Source organism: Python bivittatus, unplaced genomic scaffold, assembly GCF_059951505.1.
Source record: "Python bivittatus isolate LINGU-HERP-01145 unplaced genomic scaffold, Pbiv_v1 ctg000340_np1212, whole genome shotgun sequence".
NCBI classification, from domain to species: Eukaryota; Metazoa; Chordata; class Lepidosauria; order Squamata; family Pythonidae; genus Python; species Python bivittatus.
The window spans coordinates 20067224-20089976 of NW_028277056.1; the positions used below are offsets into that span (position 1 = coordinate 20067224).

A 22753-nucleotide genomic window follows, 5' to 3' on the forward strand; every position below is an offset into this window, starting at 1 on the left:
CCCCCTCGCCCCCGTTTTCTGTGAGCTCCTGACTCAATTGCGGCTTCAAAGTTTCTGGTCCGCACCGTTTTTTGCCTATCTGCATGCCACGGACCCAGGAGTGTCGCAGACCAGTAAAAAATTGTGTGCGCGCGTGTCGGTGCTGGTGAGAGAGCGGCGATTCCGTTGCCTGGAGCAGGCTGGGTGTGGGGCGGCTCGTCGATTGCAGCAGGTAATGTTGAGCGCTAGGACCTGGGAGAGCCCCTTCGCCGCCCGCAAGCTGGACTACCTTAAACCCAGCCCAATGCCTCTTCCTGCGCCACTTTTCCCTGCGTGCTTGGATGGGAGAGCCACAGACGAGAGCCGCAGCAGCTCGGGGCTGGAGTACAACATCGCCCGGCCAGCTCTCCCGAAGCTACTACACCTGTTCCAAGGCAACTCGGCGAAAAGATCCCCGCGCTTGGACGGAGCTGCCTTCCCGCTTGGCTCGGTGGTGCGGAGGTGGAACGTCGGCCGGGCTAAACCGAGGAGCATCCGCGGAGGATTCTGGATAACAGATCTGGACGTCAAAAAGTTTTTAAAATATTATTATTTTAAGAAATCCCGTTCTCCTTTCGGGGGGAGGATTTGCTTCGGCCAGCAAATGTGAAGGTCCCCCCTCCATTCTTCTCCCCCCCCCCCTTTCCCCTCCTTTTTAGGATTCATGCTGATAGATGCAGTCTGGTATAGACTAAAAAGAGCGCATGTCTTTTGGGAAGCAGAACCCATAAAAAAGCCTGGCGTCGGCCGGGCATCTGAAATGCCATATATCGATAATGTATGTCCCCACCGCCCTCTGTAACGCCTAGGGCGCCGAAGTTGCTATGGTCATTCCGCTCCTAAACCCAATGGAGAAACTACGGATTTTTATTCTTTTTACGGCCGGATGGGCAGAAGACCTCACCGTCTGCTAAGAGCCCCGGGAACTAGACCTCGTCCGCTGCTTCTAGACCCACAACCCGAGGGGCTGAGAGCTATGTCCCGGTGCGGAGCGAGCGCGGTGCTTTTTTCAGACTGAGCGGCGATTTGACCTTGAACCTGAGGCCAGTCAAAACAGCGGGCTACTTTACTCCGGTGTCATTTTTTTTTTTTTTAGTTTGGAATCCGTGTGATTAGTGATGGATTAAAACAGGGATTTCCCCCCCACCTTCCCTCAATGTAACTGCAAGTGGGAGGGGAAGAACGGAGTGGAAATACATTCTTTAAAAAAAAAATTAAAGCAAGAAAAATCTTAGGTTGGGCACCAGCAGTTACAGTTGGCTGCCAAAAAACCAAAAAAGCGCGAACCTTACCCCCTCCTCCTCCTCCTCCTCCCCCCCTCCCCTGCTCCTGATGGCTCCCATAGGTGAAGTTGGGAACTATCTCGGGGTCCAAGACGCGGGCCCCTTTGGGAACGTGCCCGTGTTGCCGGCGGACGGCCCGGTTTTGTTGAGCGACCACCTGGGGCAGTCCGAAGCAGGTGGACTCCCCCGGGGGCCTGCGGTGACGGGCTTGGATCACTTAAAAGGCATCCTGAGGCGGAGGCAGCTCTATTGCAGGACTGGATTTCATTTAGAGATTTTCCCCAATGGCACGATCCAAGGAACCAGGCAAGACCACAGCAGATTTGGTAGGTATGGGCGGTTAACCCCCTGGTGGCCGTGGGAGGGCGACGCCAGTAGTCGGCCTGACCCCTTTCCTGCGCAAGGGGGGTGGGAGGTGGAAAAGCAGTGGGCGCTGCTGGTGGATGGCATTGTGGTGAAGCCTCAGGAATTTGCAGACCCCTGCCAGTGTCCTAGTAAGAGTGAAAAAAAAGGGGGGGCAGCATAGCGTGGAAAGAGTCAGAGATGCGGCCCGCGCGCTCTCGCCTTCCATCGCCTAAGAGTTAATGGAAGCGGTAATAACGAGAGGGAAGGGGTCCTCTTTCCGCAGAGGTGCTCCCCGCCTTCACTGAATCGGTTTCCAGTCGGGGCTGGAATTCTCTGCCTGCGTACCTAGGCGTCTCTTCAACTCCAAGGAAGCGTCAAGCAGACGTGCAGAGAATAGAGCTTTTCACTTTCGTAATAAAGTGTTTTCACGACCAGTTCTCCCTGCCCCCTCTCGTATCTGCTTGCATCCACCTGCCTAAACCGCAGCAGAACGGTTTGAAGAACCCTTTTCGGCAGTCTCTTCCCTGCGCCCCCTCCCTGCCGCCTCTGAGGGACCCCCGTTTTTAGAGAGAAGGTCTGTCCGCACGCAGCGAACCCCGCTGTCTGTCGGTGCCCGCATAATAAACCGAGATTTCTTGGTCGCGAAACGATCCTAGCACGACCTGTCCGGGAAAAGGAAGGAGCATTCGCTTATCTTTGCATTTCTGTTACATATGTGGATGTCCGCATGCTTAGATATCCCAGTATCAAATGAAAGACCCGCGCTGGCCAGCAGCAGAACGCAGACTTCGCTTAAAGTTTTTTTTTTAAAGACATTTCTCAAGAAATCCTCTCTGTGACTCAGCATAGACGGCCGGCGAACTAGTTCAGTCTTCTCCAACCTGACGCTCTCCAGAGGTCCTGGAATTGCAAAGGCCGTTGTCCTCAAACAGCATGATTTGGGAACGATGGGAGTTGTAGTACTCATCTCTTGTGCGGGGCGGATGCCGTGCCACGCATTCAGAGGGGCTCCCCGCGCGTTTTGGAGACACACTCATATATCACTGGGTTTCTTTTAAGTCGTGGGTCTGATTTAATTGTACCGACTGAACTTTGGAGGGTGCAGAGAATGAAGCAATCCCACTTAGGTAGCCGGGCTCCTAGTGCTGTTGGAAGGAGTTGACTTGCGGGGGAATCCACTTGACCGCACTTAGCCCAGATCATAAAACATAAAGTTCGGTGGTGATTCCCAACCCCCCCCCCCCCGCTTTTCCGCCGTTATGCTTTAAAGCCAGATGCTGAACAAAATCTCCATTGCGCGTCTTTACTGCTTTCAAGAGCTATTTGGAAATGCCGCAGTTCTCTAACGAAAGGATGCGCTTCAAACGGGAAATTTGAACAGGTCTCGTTACAACCCTCCTTCTTCTGTTCTTGTCTGAATTGGGTTTCCTTAGCTCTACGGACACACATCCCCTCCCCTCCCCTCCCCCGTCACGGTTTTCGGAGAGAAACCGGCTTGTGAAGCACCTAGGAACACCTTTCCTAATAAAAGGTCGTTAACGTGGGACCGTCTCCTAGACGTGGGGGCGTGTGTGTGACATTCAAAGGAATCAAAGAGGCGATAGCGATGCCCGAGGGAAAAAAGTTGGGCGATTAAACAGGAATTGGTTTTGAGCCCGCTCTGTCTTCCGCACGCCCCTCTTACTCCGAAATGGCTTTGCATGCCCCTTATGCAGCGGTCGAGATCTGGTGCAGGGTGTGCGCGTGGGTATATATGCGCGCGCGCGCTCAGCGACGGGGCTGGAGGCGTTACGGTAAATTTTCGGGTGCGAGATCGAAAGCCGGAAGCGGCGGTGCGTTAAGAGGCGAGATCTGCAGACGGGGCTAATGCTCAGCGCCAGTCCGCGGGCTCACGCCGGTAGCAGGTGTACGGTGGCCGAGCTGATGCTCCTGCCCCCTCGCGCATTTGCGCGGCGGCAACAGCAGCAGCCCGAAGACGAGGTTGCGGGGTCCTAAACTCCGCCCACTCCTCTCTCCGCTCGCTTGTGGTGGCCCTGAATTGAACACTCCCCGTCAGAGGAGGGCAGCTCTTTTTATTGAACAGGAAAAAAGAAAGCCGAGGGGCACTGATATGCTAGCGGTTCAGAGCAATGCATCATTTGCAGTTAGATCCAAGACTCTTTTTAAAGAGACTTGTATGGCTATCCACCTTATGTGCCACAACTCCGGGTTTTAAAGTGGAGAAGAAAATACCCGGAGAACAAACTACATGACCTTTGCTGATTTTGAAGGTGGAAGGCTAAGAAAGGTCAGATTTAGTTAGTGCTTGAATGGGAAGCCTCTAGAAAATCCTAGGACAGCAGAGGACAGTGGCAAGTCACTTCTGTATTATCATCAGGAAACCACCGTGGGCTGTTCATGTCAACCTGGAGTTGACTTTGACTCAAGGAAAACTTTATTTAGAGGACTGTTTATTAGACAGAATGGGGAAATTATAGCAGATAATGATGTGTGAATCAGAAATACTGCTTTTTGTTTCTTTGAATGTCACCCAAGTTCAGGTGTTTTCTTCACTAACTTGGAAAGAATAGATTAGGTGTAGTGCACAAGAAAGTCTGAAAGATTAGGTGAGGTCATGAGGCTTGATGTGGTGATATTCTTTTTTCCAGCACGGTGTCTGCAGAGTTGTCAAAAAAGTCAAGATGGCATCCGCAACCATGTGATCCAACTCCGCCCCTTTTAAATGTTCATCATTGATGCACACTGAAAAAAAGGTGGGGCTTGGACTGCATCGTTGTGGCCACCATCTTGAGACTTTTGACACCCCCCCCCCGCCAACACCCCTGTTTTCTAGTTATTGTTGGAATTCAGATCCCATAACTTTTAGGCTGGGTTATTGTGGTTGCTGAAGTCCAAAATATGTAGAAAGTGCCAGGGTGGTCAATGTCTATGAAGTGATAAATATGGCTCTTACTTCATCATAGTGGGATCAGTTCAGTAAATTATGCAGTGAAAATTATACGGCTGCAAACCCATGAGCACACATTTAGGGGCAGATTCCACTGAATTCAGCAGCTGTTTACATATAACTTGTTGCTCCATCGTTAACTGAATAAACCCAACTGCCTGGGTTGATAGACCATATTTTCAGTATGCGTGTTGCGTGAACCAAACCCACAGGTGCTATTTCTGAAGCTGTACAGCCTGCAATCTGACTTATGTCCAGCTGTTGTAAAGGAATCCTGATTGTAGACATGTACTAGATTAATAGAGTGATAAACGTGAAAGAAATAAAAGCTTCCTGCACAATTCAGATTCCTGGAATGGCACCTGCAGAGCACAGGTGACTCCAAAGGAATAAACACCAGCTGTGGTACATATTATATCTCTTAGGTTGGGGAAAACCTAGGAAAGAGCCTCCGCGAATATGCTTGGCAAGACTTCAAGCTTTATATATCTTGGCCTCTTTTATACCTAGTTTCTGTTGTCTAGATTCTACAGAGACCAGGGCAACCATGCAGTTATATAAAAGCTGGAAAGTAGGCTTTTAAAAAAGCTTGTCTTTTTATGAAGGTCAGTGGCAGAAATTCATTCACCACCAGAAAAATGGAAGGGGTAATCCCACCCCTAAACTATACCCAGACCCACTCTCCTCCCCAGATTAGCTGTAGCCCACAGGGTCATGTCCATGCAATCCAGAGGAATACTGTTCTAGTCTTTTTGGGGACTGCAGTTAGTAGTACAACTAAGATATTCATAACAGCTTCTGAAAAACCCTTCTCTGACCCAGTGCCTTCCCGATGTGCAAAGTCCAATTTCCCAGCACATCTGGAGGTCACTGGTTCTCCAAAGGCTGTTCTATAACCTCTCAGTCTCTCAATAATTATACCTGTATATAGTTTTCAGTCTTTTACCTGTTTATTTATTTAGGCTACCAGCAGATCTGGACTGCAAAAGTCCAGGCCATTGGTGGTTAGCAGCCAAGATATACAGAAAACTCTCTGCTGTCTTCTAGCGATCATTCTGATCTTTGCATCCCAGATCTGAGAGCCCAAATGTACTGTCTGAGGGATAGGGGGGTTAAGAAGTGCTTAGAATGTGTGAATGGGCATTTCCTCTCTAGAGGGTTATAGCATTTTCCAGCAACATCAATGATCATTGTGCTTAGGTGGTTTCAGCATTTAGAAAGAGATTCCCCAAGGGAACATTTTGACGCCTTGGCTAAGAATTCCTCCTTAGAAACCGCATTCCACTTTAAGCCCACTGTAGCCGTGTCTAGGATTTACCTGAAGCCAGATAGCACAGATTCACAGTGGTGTTAAGTTTACACACACAACCCACCTTAGTAAATTTGTTGCAGTGATGTAGAAACTATGTGCCATTTTTATCTGCCAGAAAGTTTACCCCAGAATAAATCTGTTGATCTTTAATGTGGTAAAGAACGTTGCTTTTGCTGCAACATATTAAGACTCCTGGACGTGAATACCCTGTAAGGTGGCTGAGCCCTTCTTTTTACCTGTCACCATACATAGTATTGCAGTCTCCTTTGGTCAGTGGCGTCTCTCTAAATCCACAATCTCTGGAAGGGTGACAGAAAGGCGTGCCTACTAGGTTAGCCCTACTTACTACATGCACCCCCCGTCGCTTTTCTGTAACTGCTGCCCCTCCCCTTCCCGCATTTAGCTACTGGCAAAAGGAGGAGAGGGAGAGAAGATTGACTGAACTGCAAAGTAACCATCCACATTTTAGCCAGATGAGTCCAGCCCGAGTTAAGGGCCGCGGAACCGGGACACAACGCCCTGCCACCTGGAGCTGCGCGCCTGATCCAGCGAGCTATGCGCCATAGCGGGCAGGGGAGCGGGCCGGGAGAACCCGGCAGCTGCCCGGCAGGACGATTCACACCTCACTGATAAGGGTGGCAGGGCCAATTCTGGCGTAGGGAAACCGTGGCGCAAGGTTAGCCCAAGCCCAGTTCTGAGTGGGAGCGCGAGGGGCGGAACGTGTTCCAGCGAGGTCCTGTCGAGTTCTTCAACCGCCCGGGAAACGGCAGTGCCCCCACAGCCAGCGATCTGGGCCCCCAAAATCCGGAAGACCGCTAGATGGCGGCAAAGAAGGAAGCACTAACTCTCGGAGGCTCGGTGGTCGTCCGGAATTATGCCACGCAGATGGGGGCCCTGTTCACGGGTCCAAACGGCTTTCAGTTTGAGCCCACTTTCAGCAGAGTCTGTCCCGCGGGGCGTAAAACCCAACTACTGCAGGTGTGCGCTCCCCTCCCCGCCATTTATTATTTCTCCGGGCCGGGCGGGGAAATTCTGCTGCAGATAATCGCTGGAAGATGGAGAAAAGGGACCTGCAGTAGCACTTTCGGGGACACTATGCGGAGCAGAGGGAGGGCGCCCTTCTCTCTTTTACCCAGGATTTCCGCTCTCCCCCCCGCCCCCGGTTGAGGCCTTTGAAGGACGTGGTGGTGCCGAAGGCGGCGGGGAGAGGCACACGCGCGAGCCCCTCCCTCGGAGGAATGACCTCGCCTCGCGGCCCGCTTTTATTTTCCTCGCTGCCTGTGGCTGCTAAACAGAGCTTGCTGCTCCAGGATCTATTTTTGTCTTTTCTCGCCCGTTCTTTTCCTTTCCACCGTGCAGCCACAGAGCCGAAACTGAAATTCAACCTCCAGGCTTGTTTTAGTTTGTCCTCCCATATAAACTGATGGTTAGATGTACCTTCCTTCCTTCCGCATTTAGGGCTTATGCAAAAGTAGGTTTCAGATATTAAGGACTGCCACTTCAGAAGGAGAGCACCTTGTTTTCTGTTGGCAGGATTAGAAAATGTGGGTGGGAATGACAGCAAAAATGTTCAGGGCTTTTGTGGGGAAACATTCCATAGGTAAAAGCCGTTTGACATTGGAACATCTGGTCAGGCAGCTTTCCTTTACACGATTGGAGGGATTTAAGTGGAGGCTGGACTCTCATCTACCAAGGGTGAAGTAATGGGGATTCCTGGGCAGATCATGCATTGAACAAGGGGTTGGTATAGATGATGGCTGAAGTCCTTTCCAACATCATGGTTCTACAGTTGGGTTTCTATAGCATAGTAGGTAGGCTAAGAAGGACAGTATGTAGTTTTGCATGGAAGCCCAGTGATTCTCTTAGCATGTTGAGTGAATCAGAACATCAGCTTAACTGTGGAGTACTTAGGGTTCTCTGAGCTTGGTAGTTTTCTTGCAAATGTTTCATTACCCGGCTAGGTAACATCTTCAGTGCTAGTCGTTACCTGGCTAGGTAACATCTTCAGTGCTAGACTAGCACTGAAGATGTTACCTAGCCGAGTAACGAATCATTTGCAAGAAAACAACGAAGCTCAGAGAACCCCAAGGACTCCACAGTTCAACCCTGAGCTACACATATTCGCTTCTATTGGTACATCAGGTTAAGCTGTAAAGTGGCTTATTATCTGGGCAGAGTATCTTATGTGATTTCTGGAGAAGGCTCTAATGCTGGGAAAGGTGGAAGGAAAGAGAAGAAGAGGAGGACCGCCACCAGCAAGGTGGACAGACTTAGTTACAGTGGTGATGAGTGTACCCTTGGAAGAGCTGAAGGACCAGGTTAGGGACAGATCATCATGGAGAAAATCTATCTAAGAGTTGACTAGAAGTCAACAGTGGTTTGATGGTACGTAATCAATCAAATCTAATGTGAACATAGGAAATGTGTTTCATTCAAATTTATATTTTAGCATGTTGTGTAAATCCAACCTGTCGGGGAAGTTAAGCTAAGACAGAGTGGCCTGGGGCCCTCTATTTATTTATTAAGAGAGCTTCCTAATCCTAGTCCAGATCTCCTATTCACTATATTCCATATAGGAAGGGTTTAATCAAAGATGTAATGGATATCTGACTGAGTGACTCTCCAAACATGAATTTAGCAGCTGAGGATGCAATTTATTCAAAGAAATAGAAGCAATAGGAAGGGGGGGGGGAGTTATGTTAGAAGTATCCACACCTGCTCAAAAATCCAAGTGGATTTTTTTGTCACTGTTGGTCATTGATTTTTCTGTCACTGTTGGTATTACTTCTACCTGCCCAACCAATGAGAAGATGTGAAATTTTCAAAAACAAATTCCAGATCTTTCAAAGAGCCAATAAAATGGTAGTGAAAGGGGATTTTAATTATTCAAGATCTGTTAGAAGAGAAACCCTCTGCCAAACACAGTTTATTCAGGAAGTTCCTGATCTGTGTTGCTGATAACTTTTTCTTTCAGAGGTTGGAGGAACACATAAGGAAGTCAGCTATCCTTTCTTGATCCTATCCAGTAGAGAATATGAGGAAGTAGAACCAGAGGGGGAAAATAGCTAAATAATGTTGGAGCTCCTGATTTTAAGGGAAAGTGTAGTGATGAGTCAAACATGAAACATGGACTTCCAAAAATCATATCTTAATAAACTCAGAGCAGTGATAAGTAGGATCCCATAGCAGGATAAGCTAATGAAAAAAGGAGCTCTGAATGGGTGAGACTTTCTAGAAAATGAGATAAGAAGATGGAGGACAGCTGAAAAAACCAAATATGGCTTCACAACAAGCTTAGAGAAAGTTTGAAAAATAAAGAAGGGCATGTAGCCCAGAGGTTTTCAAACTGTGTTCTGTGGAACCCTAGGGTTCTATAAGAATGATGGAATTCTATGAGAAACTTAAGGAGGGAAAAGAAAAACATTTAAATGCAACCAATTTTCTATCACTAGAGTTCTGCCTGTTGTTTGGGAGTTCCAGGATTACTTCTTTTTCACTAACAGATTCTGTGGCCTGAAAAAGTTAGAAAACTGGGGACAGATCACCAAGGGACAGCCAGTTCAGGTAGCCTGGAAGTGCAAATTTGATATTAGGAAACCTAAAACTTAGCAAAATGGGCTTTCTCAGATCAAAAGAAAAGAAAACAAATCAGTGTACCAGGTGCCTATTGATAACAAAATGCTAAAGAGAGGAAAGAAAAGGCAGAGTTCCTCATCTTTAATTTTGGTTCAACCTTCTCCCGCAAGACAGTATGTATTGTACCAGGTAAATGATTATGAATTGAGTCGAAGCTTGAGCATGATAGGAACATGGGCAAGAAAATGTTAGTACTTTACATGATTTTAAAATCTCCAGAGTCTGTCCCGTAGGGCATAAAATCCAACTACTGCAGCTGATGACTTGTACCTTAGATTACTAAAGGAACTTGATAATTTGGCCACATCCGTAGGTATTATTATCTTTGAAAAATCAGAAAGGAAAGAAAGGACATTCCAGAGAACTGTAGACTCATCAGTCTATCAACATACCAGTAAGAGATTGATCTTCAAGAATCTTGAGGGGAAAAGAAAGGCAACCTTCCAAGTTGAGCTGAACTCCAAGAGGTGATGTGACTGCGTCCATGTGGGGGAGTAGTTCATCATTTACTTCTTTGAAGGTGTTTTTCAACACAGTCTAATTAATATCCCTGGAATTCTCAGTTGGTCCCTCATCCAAGCAGACTTTAAAACTTTCTTAGTAGTAGACAGTGAGAATGCTGTAGACATAATTTATCTTATTTATAATAAAATTATTTGGCAAAGTATCTTCTGGCATTCTGATTAGCAAGCTATTGAAGTTGATTTGGAACTTAAATAGATATGACCATTAGATAGTTCATTGTCAGCTTGCCCTCCTATCTCCCTCCCCGCCCAAGATGGACTATTTCATCACTAGATTAGGCAGGACATATTGGCAAAATTTGACTTTGTCTGGACTGAATTTGGGAATAATACCTATGGCCGTGGCCTTAATGAGTGGTGTAACTTTTCTGCCCATGATCTGTCAGGTAGATTGACTAGTTAGGTATGGCTAGCTGGCAAGATTGGCTTCTCATGGGAAGAATTGCTGATCAGTGGCAGAATTAAGTTTTGCCAGAGTTGTGGTTTTCTGGCTATACTATATGTAAGTTAGTTGTAATGGTATGTGAGAAAGACCTTGAGAGATGGGGCGAAGAGATGCTGCCTAGGGAATGGTTAGATAAGAGAGGGTGTAGGCCACAGCTGCATAATGGCCAGAGCAAGAGGCTCAGAAGGGACCCTCCCTAGCTTCTAGGGCTGTAAAGGAGACAGCAGGAGATTTGTACTTTCAGACTTGGAAGATTCTGTTAATGTAGCCTTACAGTAAAGTAGACTTAGCTCATCTGGTTGTGTTTCCTGTCTGGTCTACCTGGGAAATCTAACATTAGCAGAGACTAACGAACATAGCCTATGCTGATAAACATGAAATATTGAATAAGTGGGCCAAATAGAATGAAATTTAGCAGAGAGAAATGTAAAATTATTATCTTAAGAAAAATCAATAAAATCCACATGTATAAGATAGGAGTGATCTGGCACGGTTAATGACACTGGTGAAAGAATTTGGAATAATAGCTGATTGAGAACTAAATATAAGTTAGCAGTATGATGGAGCTGCCAGAAAGACAAATGCAATTTTAAGGTGCAGAAGTATAGTTTCTAAATCACACAAAATAATAGTTCCACTTTGTTCTGCATCCTGGGCAACATACTTTAAGAAGGATTTAGACAAACTAGAACAGGGAGGATTAGGAGTCTAGGAATTAAGTTCTCTGAAGAGAGGTGGAAGGAACTGGGCATGTTTAGCCCATATGGTTGCACTCTGTAGATATTCGAAAGGATATTACATAAAAGGTTATGACCTGGGACACGGAATAATGGATTTGAGTTATAGGAGGGCAGATTCCAACTGAATATTAGAAGTTCTTTTCCTTGTAAATAAGAGCAGCTCAAAAGTGTGTGCGCGCCTTTGAGTCATGTTGACTCCTGGTGACTGCTGGAACAAGTCCCTGCAGTTTTCTTGGCAAGGTTCTTCAGAAGTGGTTTGCCATTGCCTGCTTTCAAGGGCTGAGAGAGAGTGACTGGTCCAGAGTCATCCAGCTGGCTTTGTGCCTAAGGTGGGACTAGAACTCATGGTCTCCCAGTTTCTAACTTGGTGCCTTAATCACTACACCAGGCTGGCTGTCTTAGTTCAAAAGTAAAATCAAGTAATTAGAGAGGTAGTGAACTCCCATTTACTGAATATATTCAGGTGGAGGTTGCGCTGTCTGTCAAGGGTGCTTTAATTTGGATTCTTGCTCTGAGCCGGTCGTTAGAATCAGAGCTCCAAATGGCCCTTCTCATTCTGTTAGTTGCCTTTTCTGTACAAGAGTGGCCCAATAGTCCATTTGGAAGTTTGGGAGTTCTCAAATGGTTGGAATATGGGGCAGCTTATCTCTTAACAAAATGGCTACTGACAAAATTTCCATTTACCTGAAGGAAGCTGTTGAGGTTGCTCTGCCTTGCCTACTTAAGCCCCTCAAATACTCTCTACTATTCAAGTTGACTTTTGTCTTTTTTTCTCCCTGGGCAAGTGGGCATACATACAAACTAAGTAATGGGCTGTGGCAAACTACCATTTTTAATTTTCCAAGGATATCTCACAAAGACCCCAAGGAAGTGGCATATATAAGATTTTACCACACCTCATCACTGCTTTAGCATCCATGACATTTATCAACAGACTGTATGTGTCAAACTGCAGAGGTAGGGTATTCCTTGTGTATTGTAGATGATTTTTTCCCTAACTTACTTCTCAGGAAACAGTAAATGCTACATATGCTGCCTTGAATTCATTGGAGGAAAAATGAAATAGAAATTAAGTCACATATATCTTGGTGCTTAGGGGTTCCTGCAAAATTTAAGCCTTCCTGTCACATACACATCTGCCTGTTTTAATGATGGGCATTTAAAAAATGAAACACTTGGCAGGTGTGTGGGTTTTCCCTTTTCTATAGAGTTATTAGATTTCTTCAATAAAAGATGCCTGTTAACCTTCATTATTTATACTGTTCTGGAAGCAGAGCCAACACTTTGAAATGGGGAGGCATTTGGCAAATACATCTCCTATAACCTCAGGGAGTTTTCTTTACCTTTTTCTCCAGGCAAAAACAATGTCTGAATGGGAGATGATTAATCCTCTTAGATGGAAGGACAGGAAATTAAAACAACAACAACAACAATATATGTTTCTGGAGAGGGTCTGAAGTGTCCCTGCTTTTTATTCTTCTGCAGTCTGTGACCTTCCATGCATAGCTTGTGACTCCAGCTCACATTGGTGATGATGCAGCAGTCAGATCCTTGCAAAGACCGGGGAAAGAGCTGCAGCTGCAACACATTTGGGATTTTCAGAAAGACTGCAGATGAAATGCAGTAGCTGCATTTCCATATGCAACTCTTTTGCCAGCTGTTTTATAGAAACGGGTGAGACCATTGCAATTGGCAGGATATTTTCAGTTCAACAGATTGAAGATGCCTGTCTCATTAAGCTTGCCTTAAAACCAGGTAGTCCTAGTGGCCTGTCATATTAGTACCCTTGAAACTGGGCCTCTTCATTGGTTTTGTAGGCCCATCTAGCTGATGCAAGTATCCGTTTTCAGCAAGTGATGCAAAATGAATGGGTTAGATTAAAGGGAGCCTAATTATGAATTAATCTATTAATACCTTCAGATACTTTTATACGCAATATAGTGATGGTGATAAGATGGCTTAGATGTCCCCTCCTACTCTCAGGGCACCGTTTCCCATCATGGCTGCATGGGTGTATGGAAGGGTAGTAACAATTTATCTTACTTCCTTTTTTGTGTGGGGTTGGGGAGAGGGATTTAGTTTTCAGCTTCTCTGGCATCTGCAGCAGCTAAATGGGGGGGGGGGGCTTGGTTTGAAATTGTGGTTTTTGTACTTCCTTATCGGTCAGATGCAAGGAGCACAGATCAGATTAGAATGATTTTGGTGTGTTCCCCATGTTTTCAGGCTGCAGCAGGTCAGACTGCTTTGGAGATATTGCAAATTGAAAACAGTCGTGGTCTGAAGGTACCATCCCTCTTAAGGGTTCAGCTATGCAGCAAGCCATAATGTGGTTTGTTTGGCATTGGCTTAGTGTGATATGTGCTCTTCAGATTTTTAAAGCCTGATTTATGACTTGGTGTTATACAGGTCCCCCATTATTAAATTGATAAGAGTATCTGGCATGTGTGTCTTCCAAGTCAACATCTGTAAAATTGTGGTGTTCATAATTGACAGTCTCTGTGGTCTCTGTTATAGAAACTACAATATCACACTTCTACTCTGGATATCTCTCATTGCCATGTCCCACTTCTTGATGTGTTGTCTGATTACCCCATTGCACTTCTGAATCTGAGATTTTTCCTTGGTGTTTGAGATACTGAAAATATTTGAATTTCCAGCAGTCCTTTCTCTTTCAAGTGAGCAATAAGATAGTTTTACATGCTAAGAAACATACATGTGAAACTTACCTCACTTCTAACACTGATACTTCTGGTCTTGAATTCCGTGTCATATCATGTCTTCTGAAGTTTTTTTTTTCTTTATAAAACACCTGAGTTTGATCTCCCTGCTTAGTTTAGTATTACTAAAGTTGAGTTATAACCCTATAACTCTTCTACCTTCTTCTCTGCCATTTCCCCCATTCTGTTGTTTACACTTGAATCCTAAACTGTGGTTAATGATAATTATAGCCAGTGAAGATAAGTTCCACATCCAATAGTCTGAAGCTGACTTGTTTAAAACTAACCATAATTACAATTAACCATAGTGTGTCATGATCCATTGCAAACTGTTAATCTAAAATAGAAGCAAAGCTTTTGAAATCTTCTGCCATAAATAGTGATGCCCTCATTGCCAATCCTTATTCTGCCTCAGTAATGATGCCAAGGAGTGGTATTTTTGTTTTAATGTGAAACAAATTAAGAAAGGTAGATCTCCTGGCTTGTTTTTTTCAACCCATCAAGCATCAACTGCTGGTAGGAAAAACAACCACCAATTAACCTCCTTAATGTCGGGGTAGAAATGGGTAAGTATAGCTAAGTGCTTAGAATAGCTGATTTAGCCACTGGTCAAGTTGCTCATTTAACACATCACAGGTATGGAGGTGTCCCTCACCTGCTACCTGTCAGACATGCTAATTCTGAATATGGGTCTCGTACTTTTCTGGAAGAATGTTAAATCCATATCTAAAAACAGCCCAGGATCATGGAGGAAGGCTGCAGGGTGAAATGGGAGTGGAAAGGATTTTTCCTGAAGGTCAAGCTTTTTCTGAACATGGGTCTAGCACCCTTTCAGAAGAATGTTAGACTCATGTTCAGAAGTAGCTTGGCTTACATGCAGTAGGTACAGGTTGAAATGGGAGGGAGTGACCAAGAATGAGAGAGTTCCATCCTCATCTAGTTCTACAATGGAATGGTAGAGGGCTATCATGGAATAACCGTAATGTCATAAGAGTAGTTGCTTCCCACCCCCACTCAAAACAACTAAAGGTATGGCTATGTGAGAACACTTTGTCAGCAGAAGCACCAGAAAACCTATAATATACCTATTGGGGATGGAACCAGAAATACATAGAGAGCAGAATCCATTTATTTCCTGTTTGAAATTGACCTGTGCAGCATTGAACTAAGGTATTCTCAAAAGAGCACTGAACCTATGTAATAAGGAACCTATGTAAGGTTTGACAAATGCTTTGGAAGGTGCTGGTCAGGCATTAGGTAGCAGCTGCCTTCTGAAAACAACTTTACTATGCAACCAAAGCAAAAATGGTCTTGAAGGCTAGTGCCCAGTGATTTGAGAGGGGAAGTCATACCCACAGCAGCCTAAAATAGCCAGTGGGACTTGGGCAAATCCCAACCCGTCCATATCATCAACCACATGGTTGATTAAGAGTTCTAGATTGCATCTATGGTTTAGGTAGAACATAAATTGCTTTGCATATATTAAAGGTAAAACAACAACAACAAAAAACATGATTTCAGAACAGGGATATCTGAAGATGATTTTAAGCAGTCTCGTTTATGGGCTGAGGATGAGATTAAGGTCATATCATGAGGATTTAGTGTAAAAATCATCAAATGTTTATGCTATGTTGGGGGGGGGGCATTTAAATTAAAAGGCCTAGGAGAATAATATTGAATTTACCTGGAACTGAAGTATTATAAAATGACGGGAGGCTTACTTTGCAAGAGCATTCCAAAATAGAGGGGCTGCTACTGAAAGAGGACATTTTCAGGTAGCCTGTTTACCACAGTTCAGCATGGGAGGGCACCTGGAACAGGCCCTCTGAAGATGACCTTAGGGTATAGGTAGAATGTACTGGGAGAGGCATTCTTTCAGATTCTTCTGTGCCAAGCTGTGAAGGCACCACTTCTATTGTTAAGTACCACCTCACCAACAATGGTTAAAGTGCATAGGTATTTAATATATGCAAAGCAATATTTTTGTTGATACAATTGTAATTTTAAATCTATAGAAGTTTAGTGTATTGCATATAAACAGTTATAAGTTTATTATTTTGTTAATAACGTGTTAACTCCTTTAGTGCTAGAGGGAATTCTGAGGCACCCAGGACTGTTGGCCCATATCCAGATGTCTCATATTTTAACTGAAGGTAGAGCCACTCTGCAAATTTTGGTGAATCATATTTACACTGCAGTTCTTCAGATAACAAATATTCATGATCTGATCCTGTTAACTGATTGATCTAAGGTGAGCATTCTGTATCACAGCAGGTGACAATTCCTAGCCAGTCCTGTCTACTCAGGTTCTCTAACAAAAATATTGCCCTGATATTTGTCTTATATATTTTCAGATTTGGATTTCTCTGTAATATTGGTTCAGTACAATTGTAAGGATCAAAGTGGATGAAAGCTATTAGTTGCCATGTCTCCCTAGGTGGCTAATATAATAGGAGGTTGAAGTGTTGTATACTTTCCAAAGTGATTGAATCCTAACATTAGATTAAGTTGTCTAAAATAAACCACAGTGACTATACCCTGATGGAGGCTTAATAATGGTTAACTTCCCTTCTGACATCCAGTTCTAGAGTCTGGAAGAAGCAGCCACAGAGTGCTTCTGCAGTGGTCCATGTTGTGCTGTACTGCTGAGAAACAAAAGGGCCAGGGATCCCTCCATGTTGTGCCTCTTACCCCAGTCCAACTACTATAGACCCATATTTTAGTTTTTTCCATGTTTTAGTTTTTTTCATATGTGGGAAAATTTGAAGTGACATCTTGCTGGCTACTGCAAAAGTGGTTGTGATGCCAGAGGGGAGAATGACAGAGTGTTGGTTTAGGTGCACACCATGGGTAAGTCTCCTATCTATGCCAATGTGTTGTCAATGGTTTATGTGTCACAGTTTCAGCGGATGAAGTTTCTTGTATCTGTTAATCATAGTGGATGGCCTTTAACAAAACTATACGCAGGTATGGCAAAACATGAAGCTAATATAGTAATGGATTATAAATTGATTAATAGTTTTACAAAGGAAATATTCTTCAAAGGAAATAAATAAATATAAATATGTTCAAATATACTGAAGGTAAAATGAAGAAAGCAATTATACAAACACATTGGTATTTTTATATCTGTTCAATTAAATCAATGTTCTTTCTCAAGCCATCAAGTAGATTAGGAAAAAAAGGTTGAAAAAGCCTTGGGTTTCTCATTTAGTTTCCCATTAGAATTGTTTGAGTGTAATTTTTGAGACATTTAAAGATTGATTGATTGATTGATTATATGTTATTGAGTCAGTGTCGACTCTTAGTGACTGCATAGCTAGATTTTCTCCACGACGATCTGTCCCTAACCTGGTCCTTCAGGTCTTCCAATAGTACACTCATTGCGACTGTAACTGAGTCCATCTAACTTTACCTTCTCTTTCCTCCCACCTCTTCTCTTTCCCCCCACCTTTTGCAGCATTGGAGCCTTCTACTTCTCCAGTCTTCACGTAATGTATCCAAAGTATGATACTTTGAGTCTGGTCATTTGTGCCCCTAGTGAGAACTCTGGGTTGATTTGTTTGATGATCCATTTGTTTGTTTTCTTGGCTGCCCATGATATTCTCAGGAGTCTTCTCCAACACCAAAATTCAAAAGCATCAATACTCTTTCTATCTGGCTTCTTCAAAGTCCAACTTCCACTTCCATAGAGTATCACACTACTGTGATCTGTGCAGGTATAGACACATCAGGGCATCTGAATTTCTTTTCCAAGGCCTTCATGACTGCTCTACCAAGTAATAGTCTGCAGAGTATTTCTTGACTGCTTGTTTCTTTACTGTTGATAGTTGATCCCAAAGGCAGAAGCTCTCGGCCACTTCAGTATCTTCACTGTCAATTCTAAGGCTGGTTCTTGTACCTGTTACCATTTGTTTGGTCTTCTTTATATTTAATCTTAGTCCCACTTTTTTTCACAGTGCTCCTTGACTTTTAGTACTAGAGCTTGGAGATCCTTTGCATTTTTGGCTATCAGAGTAGTGTCATCAGCATAGTGCCGGTTTTTGATGTTTTTTCCTCCAGTTTTAAAACTACACTCATCATCTTTCAATCTAGTTTCTCTTAATATATATTCAGCATATAAGTTGAATAAATAAGGTGAGAGTATACAGCCTTGTCTCACTCCTTTGCCAAACTGGAGCCAGTTTCTTTCACCATGTCCTGTCCGTACTATGGCTTCCTGACTTGTATATAGGTTCCACATGATGACAATGAGATGTTCTAGAATTCCCATTTTTCTGAGCACATTCCATAGTTTCTTATGTTCGACACAATCAAAGACCTTTCTATAATCAATGAAGCAGATTCTGACTTCTTTTTGGTATTCTTTGGCTTTCTCTATTATCCATTGTACATCAGCAATAACATCTTGTGTTCCTTGGCCTTTTGTAAAGCCAGCTTGAACATCTGACATCTCCTTTTCCATGTAGGACTCTAAACTGCATTGGATGATCCTAAGCATTATTTTGTTAGCATGTGAAATTAAGGATCTTGTACAATAGTTTGTACATTCTTTTAAGTCTTTTTTTTTGTATTGGAATGTAAATTGACCTCTTCCTATCTGTTGGCCACTGTGTCATTCTTTTTATTTACTGGTGTAGCTTAGTTAGAACCTTTTCAGATTCTTCTTCTGTTGCTTGCCATATTTATGTGGATATTCCATCAGTTCCTTAGCTTCCAATTTGGTAATGACCAAAAAGCTGATTTAACTTCATCTTTAGTACTAGAGGTTCTTGTAAGTAAGGAATATTTTCTAAGGTCTCTTGGATGTTGACATGTCTACTGTACAGTATTTCAGTGTACTCCTTCCATCTTTGTTTGATCTTCTTTGAATTGGTTACTATCTATCCATTGGCATCCTTTAGCATACTAATTTGAGTTTGGAACCTCCTTCTGTTCAGAGATATTTTGGAAGACTTTCTGACTGAACGTATCTAATTCTAGTCAATTTCAATTCATTGATGCCTAAGATGTCAATGGGTAGTGATTTAATTTCATCTTGCGCTGTGTGCGCTTTCCCATGTTCATGCTTCTTATGGTCCATGTTCGTACTGTAATTCTATCTTTGCAGCTTCGGATTTTCTTTTCCTACATGGCAATATCAGCAACTAGACATCTCAAAGACTTTCATCTAGCCACATCATAAATACCGTTGGTACTCTGAAAGATCCTCAGCTCTTCCTCAATAGCTTGTTGAGTGTCATCTCACCTCAGGGGCACATCATCTGGCTATATATTGTCAATCATTTTATGTTTTCTGTCCATGTGGTTTACTTGGTAAAAATACAGGAGTGGTTTACCATTGCCTTCTCTTGCACAGTATGAATTGATGCCTTTGCCATTGCCACTAAAACGATCGTCTGCCTCCAACGTCTTCCTATATCACTGCTGCCCAACATAGGTGCCTGCTTGCTTTAGCTGAGCAGCTGGGATGACCTTCGTGCCCTTGGGTGACCCTGCTGGGAATATGTACTGTTGTCATATGCTCCCAGTGTTCTTTGCTCATCTCTCCCAGGAACACCCTCCACCACCACCACAATAAGGCAGCACAGCAGGACTGGGGGGTGGGGTGGGGATTTAAACATTAAGGGAGAGGAAAAGCTTTATTCCAATATCTGAAGAACTGTTAGAAGAAACATCCTCCTACAGTGCTTAATAACAAGGGTAACTTAATAGTGGGATAGATTGCATTGGAGAGTGTTCAGTTCTGCTGTAGTTCAGGCCTCATTGCAGATTCTGGATTGAGGAGAAGCTTGGATTAAGTCTTACTTCCAATTCTACAGCTGGGTAGAGCTGGGTAAAACATTATAAATCAGAATGTGGACTTCCTTGATTTTTAGCTTAGTATTTTATATAAACCCACCCATTATGGCTTGTAAGTCATGATTTATGGCTTAGGATATCATATGAACCCAGCTATTCTGATTATATTCAAGAAATGATGATTAAGCAGATTATGGTTTAGCATGTTTTTATTTATTTATTTGATTTCTATAGCTGCCCATCTCAGCAAGTGACTTGGATGGCATACAATCGTAAAAACATAAGACAATTAAAAACATTTACAGCCAATACAAAATAAATATATATGGTTACTAAATAAACTTATTACCATAGATGTCAATATAGTCAGGAAATGGGGCCCTTAACACACTCAGGGCCCCAGGCCCAGGCACATAACCAAGTCTTCAAGGCCTTACGAAAGGCCAACAGGATTGGGGTCATCCTAATCTCTGAAGGGAGAATGTTCCAGAGGGCAGGGCTATGGTAGAGAAGGCATGTCTCCTAGTCCCTGCCAGCTGACATTCCTTGGCTGATGAGGCCCATAACATGCCCAACCTGCTGGACCAAATTGGATGGATAGAAACAACTGGGAGAAGACAGTCCCTCAAGTAATCTGGTCCCAAGCTGTGAAGGGCTTTGAAGGTAATAATCAGTACCTTGAATTGCACCCAAAAACACACTGGCAGCCAATGTAGCTCACGCAGCAGTGGTGTTACATGTGTTGAATATCTGACACCATTTACTACCAGTGCAGCTGCATTCTGCACCAGTTGAAGCTTTGGAATGCTCTTCAAGGGCAGCCTCATGTAGAGCACATTGCAGCAATCCATACAAGAGGTCATGAGGGCATGAGTGGTTGCGAGCAAAGCCTTCTGGAACGGGTGCAGCTGGCGTACAACCTGAAGGTGTGCAAAGGCCCTCCTAGCCACAGCTGCCACCTGCTCTTCTAGCAGGAGCCATGAGTCCAAGAGGACCTCCAGATTGCATATCAGGTCTGTCTGGGGCAGTGCCACCCCATCCAGGGCCAATGATGGAAGAACCTTGTCACCAGAAGACCCAAATACCCAAAGCCACTCAGTCTTGCCTGGGTCGAGTTGAAGGCCATTGCACCCCATCCAGGCCCCTACAGCCTCCAGGCACTGGAACAGGACATCCATGGCATCACTCAGATGGCCTGGGGTAGAGATATAAAGTTGGATATCATCAGCATATGGATGATACCTCACCCCAGACTGTTGGATCCCCTCACCCAGTGGCCTCATGTAGATATTAAATAGAGGAGAGAGAACTGAGTCCTGGGACTCCCCACATGGTAGGGGCCATGGCTAGATCTCTCCATAGCAACACCAATTGGAACTGACCTCAGAGGAAGGAGGAGAACCAGCACAACATGGTGTTGCCCACCCCCAATTTCCAAAGCGATCCAGAAGGATATGGTCCAGAGGTCAAGAAGAGCAAGGATGGATGCACTACTCCCATCCCTCTCCTGCCAGATGTCATCTAAGAGCATGATCAAGCCTGGCCTGACTGAAAGGGGTCCAGATAATCTGCTTCATCCAGGGTCCATTGAAGCTGCCATGCAACCACCCTCTCCACAACTTTCCCTAAAAAGGGGAGGTTGGAGACTGAATGAAAACTGTCCAGACTGATTGGGTCAAGTGATGGCCCCTTGAACCACCTCCTCCTCCAGGAAGAATTAACTACTGCCCAGACCCAATCTCTCATCCCCTCCCAGGCAGCCTTAACCAACCAGGAGGGGCACCGATCTAACACAGAAGTGGCCGAACTAGCAACTGCAAGAGCCCTGTCTGCTTCTTCAGGTGCAAAGGGGTTGAACTCCCCCCACATAACCATGCAGGACTTAGCCCTCATACCCTCCACTGGTTCTGCCCTAAAGCTTAACTAATGTTTTGTAAATACAGGTCACCTTTTTGCTGATGAAAAGTATGTTTGGTCACCTACCTTTTAAACATCTTAAGGAAAATTGCAATAAATTGCTTACATTCAACAGCAGAATGATATCAGTTGAATGCAGCTTTGAAAGAATGTTGCATTATATTCAAGAGGAAACAGCCATATGCAGCTGGCATGATGATTCATAAATAAATCTCTTACATACTGATGTACAGATTGTGTGGGTAATCAGTAACTCAGGACTGCTCCTCATGGCCAAGTTAAAGTGTTATCCAGCACTTTAGTGCTACACTTGAGCCAGTAGAAAATTATAATGGTATAACTTTTGCTACCCCATTGATGATCCCTAGCTTGTCCTGGCTACAGTGCTGGCAAATGTTGCTTCTGTAGAGGGCATGGTAAGGATAGGGCCGAGGATTCCCTTGGCTTTATTTCCTCCCCTTTCCACCTGATATCACCAACTGGGAGGAAAACATTATTTAATCATTCTCCTTAATGTGGGTTAGGACTGGGCAAGAGGTAAATTTTAACAGATAGCTAAACTAGCAAGTTTAGTTATTTGTCAAAACTTGTTCTGGTTTTGAGCAAGTGCTTTGTATGAGTATATTCAAAGGGAATCGTGCTCTCCTGGAATAGTTCAAAATAGCCCAATCAACAGCTGATAGGTGTAGGGAGAGTTATGTCCTGAAGCATCAGAGAGTTGGATCTCTCTGTCCTGCTTCCCTGCCACCTTTGCTGGTCAGCTGCCATTCAGACTGATCCATGCAAAACTCTGCGAAAAATATGCAAAGAGCAAGAATAGGAAATCTGCCCAGATGAAAGTGCCATCAGCTTGTTCTGAATGTCCAGTTGATGTTCTAATGGTACAGTTATGAGGCCTTGACTGTAATGACAAAAATTGTGAGACTGATGTTTGTGAATAGTGGCACAATAGTGGCAAATGTTGGAACATTATCCAAGATTTAGTACTGGATTTTACGAGATAGGCAGGCTTCAAAATGCAGTGATCTTTGAATTTAAGATACAATTTATTTCAACATGTATATTTA

At 44.1% G+C, this 22753-nt stretch overlaps 1 protein-coding gene across 1 annotated transcript in view; it reads left to right on the top strand.

The window, feature by feature from the left end:
• The first annotated feature begins 324 nt into the window (after positions 1-324).
• FGF9 (fibroblast growth factor 9) overlaps positions 325-22753 on the top strand; it is a 50753-nt gene continuing 28324 nt past the window's right edge. Inside the window, exon 1 of the mRNA XM_088140674.1 lies at positions 325-1627. Within this exon, the coding sequence (XP_087996800.1) occupies positions 1351-1627 (277 nt within the window). The 5' untranslated portion in view covers positions 325-1350. The remainder of the gene's footprint in view (positions 1628-22753) is intronic.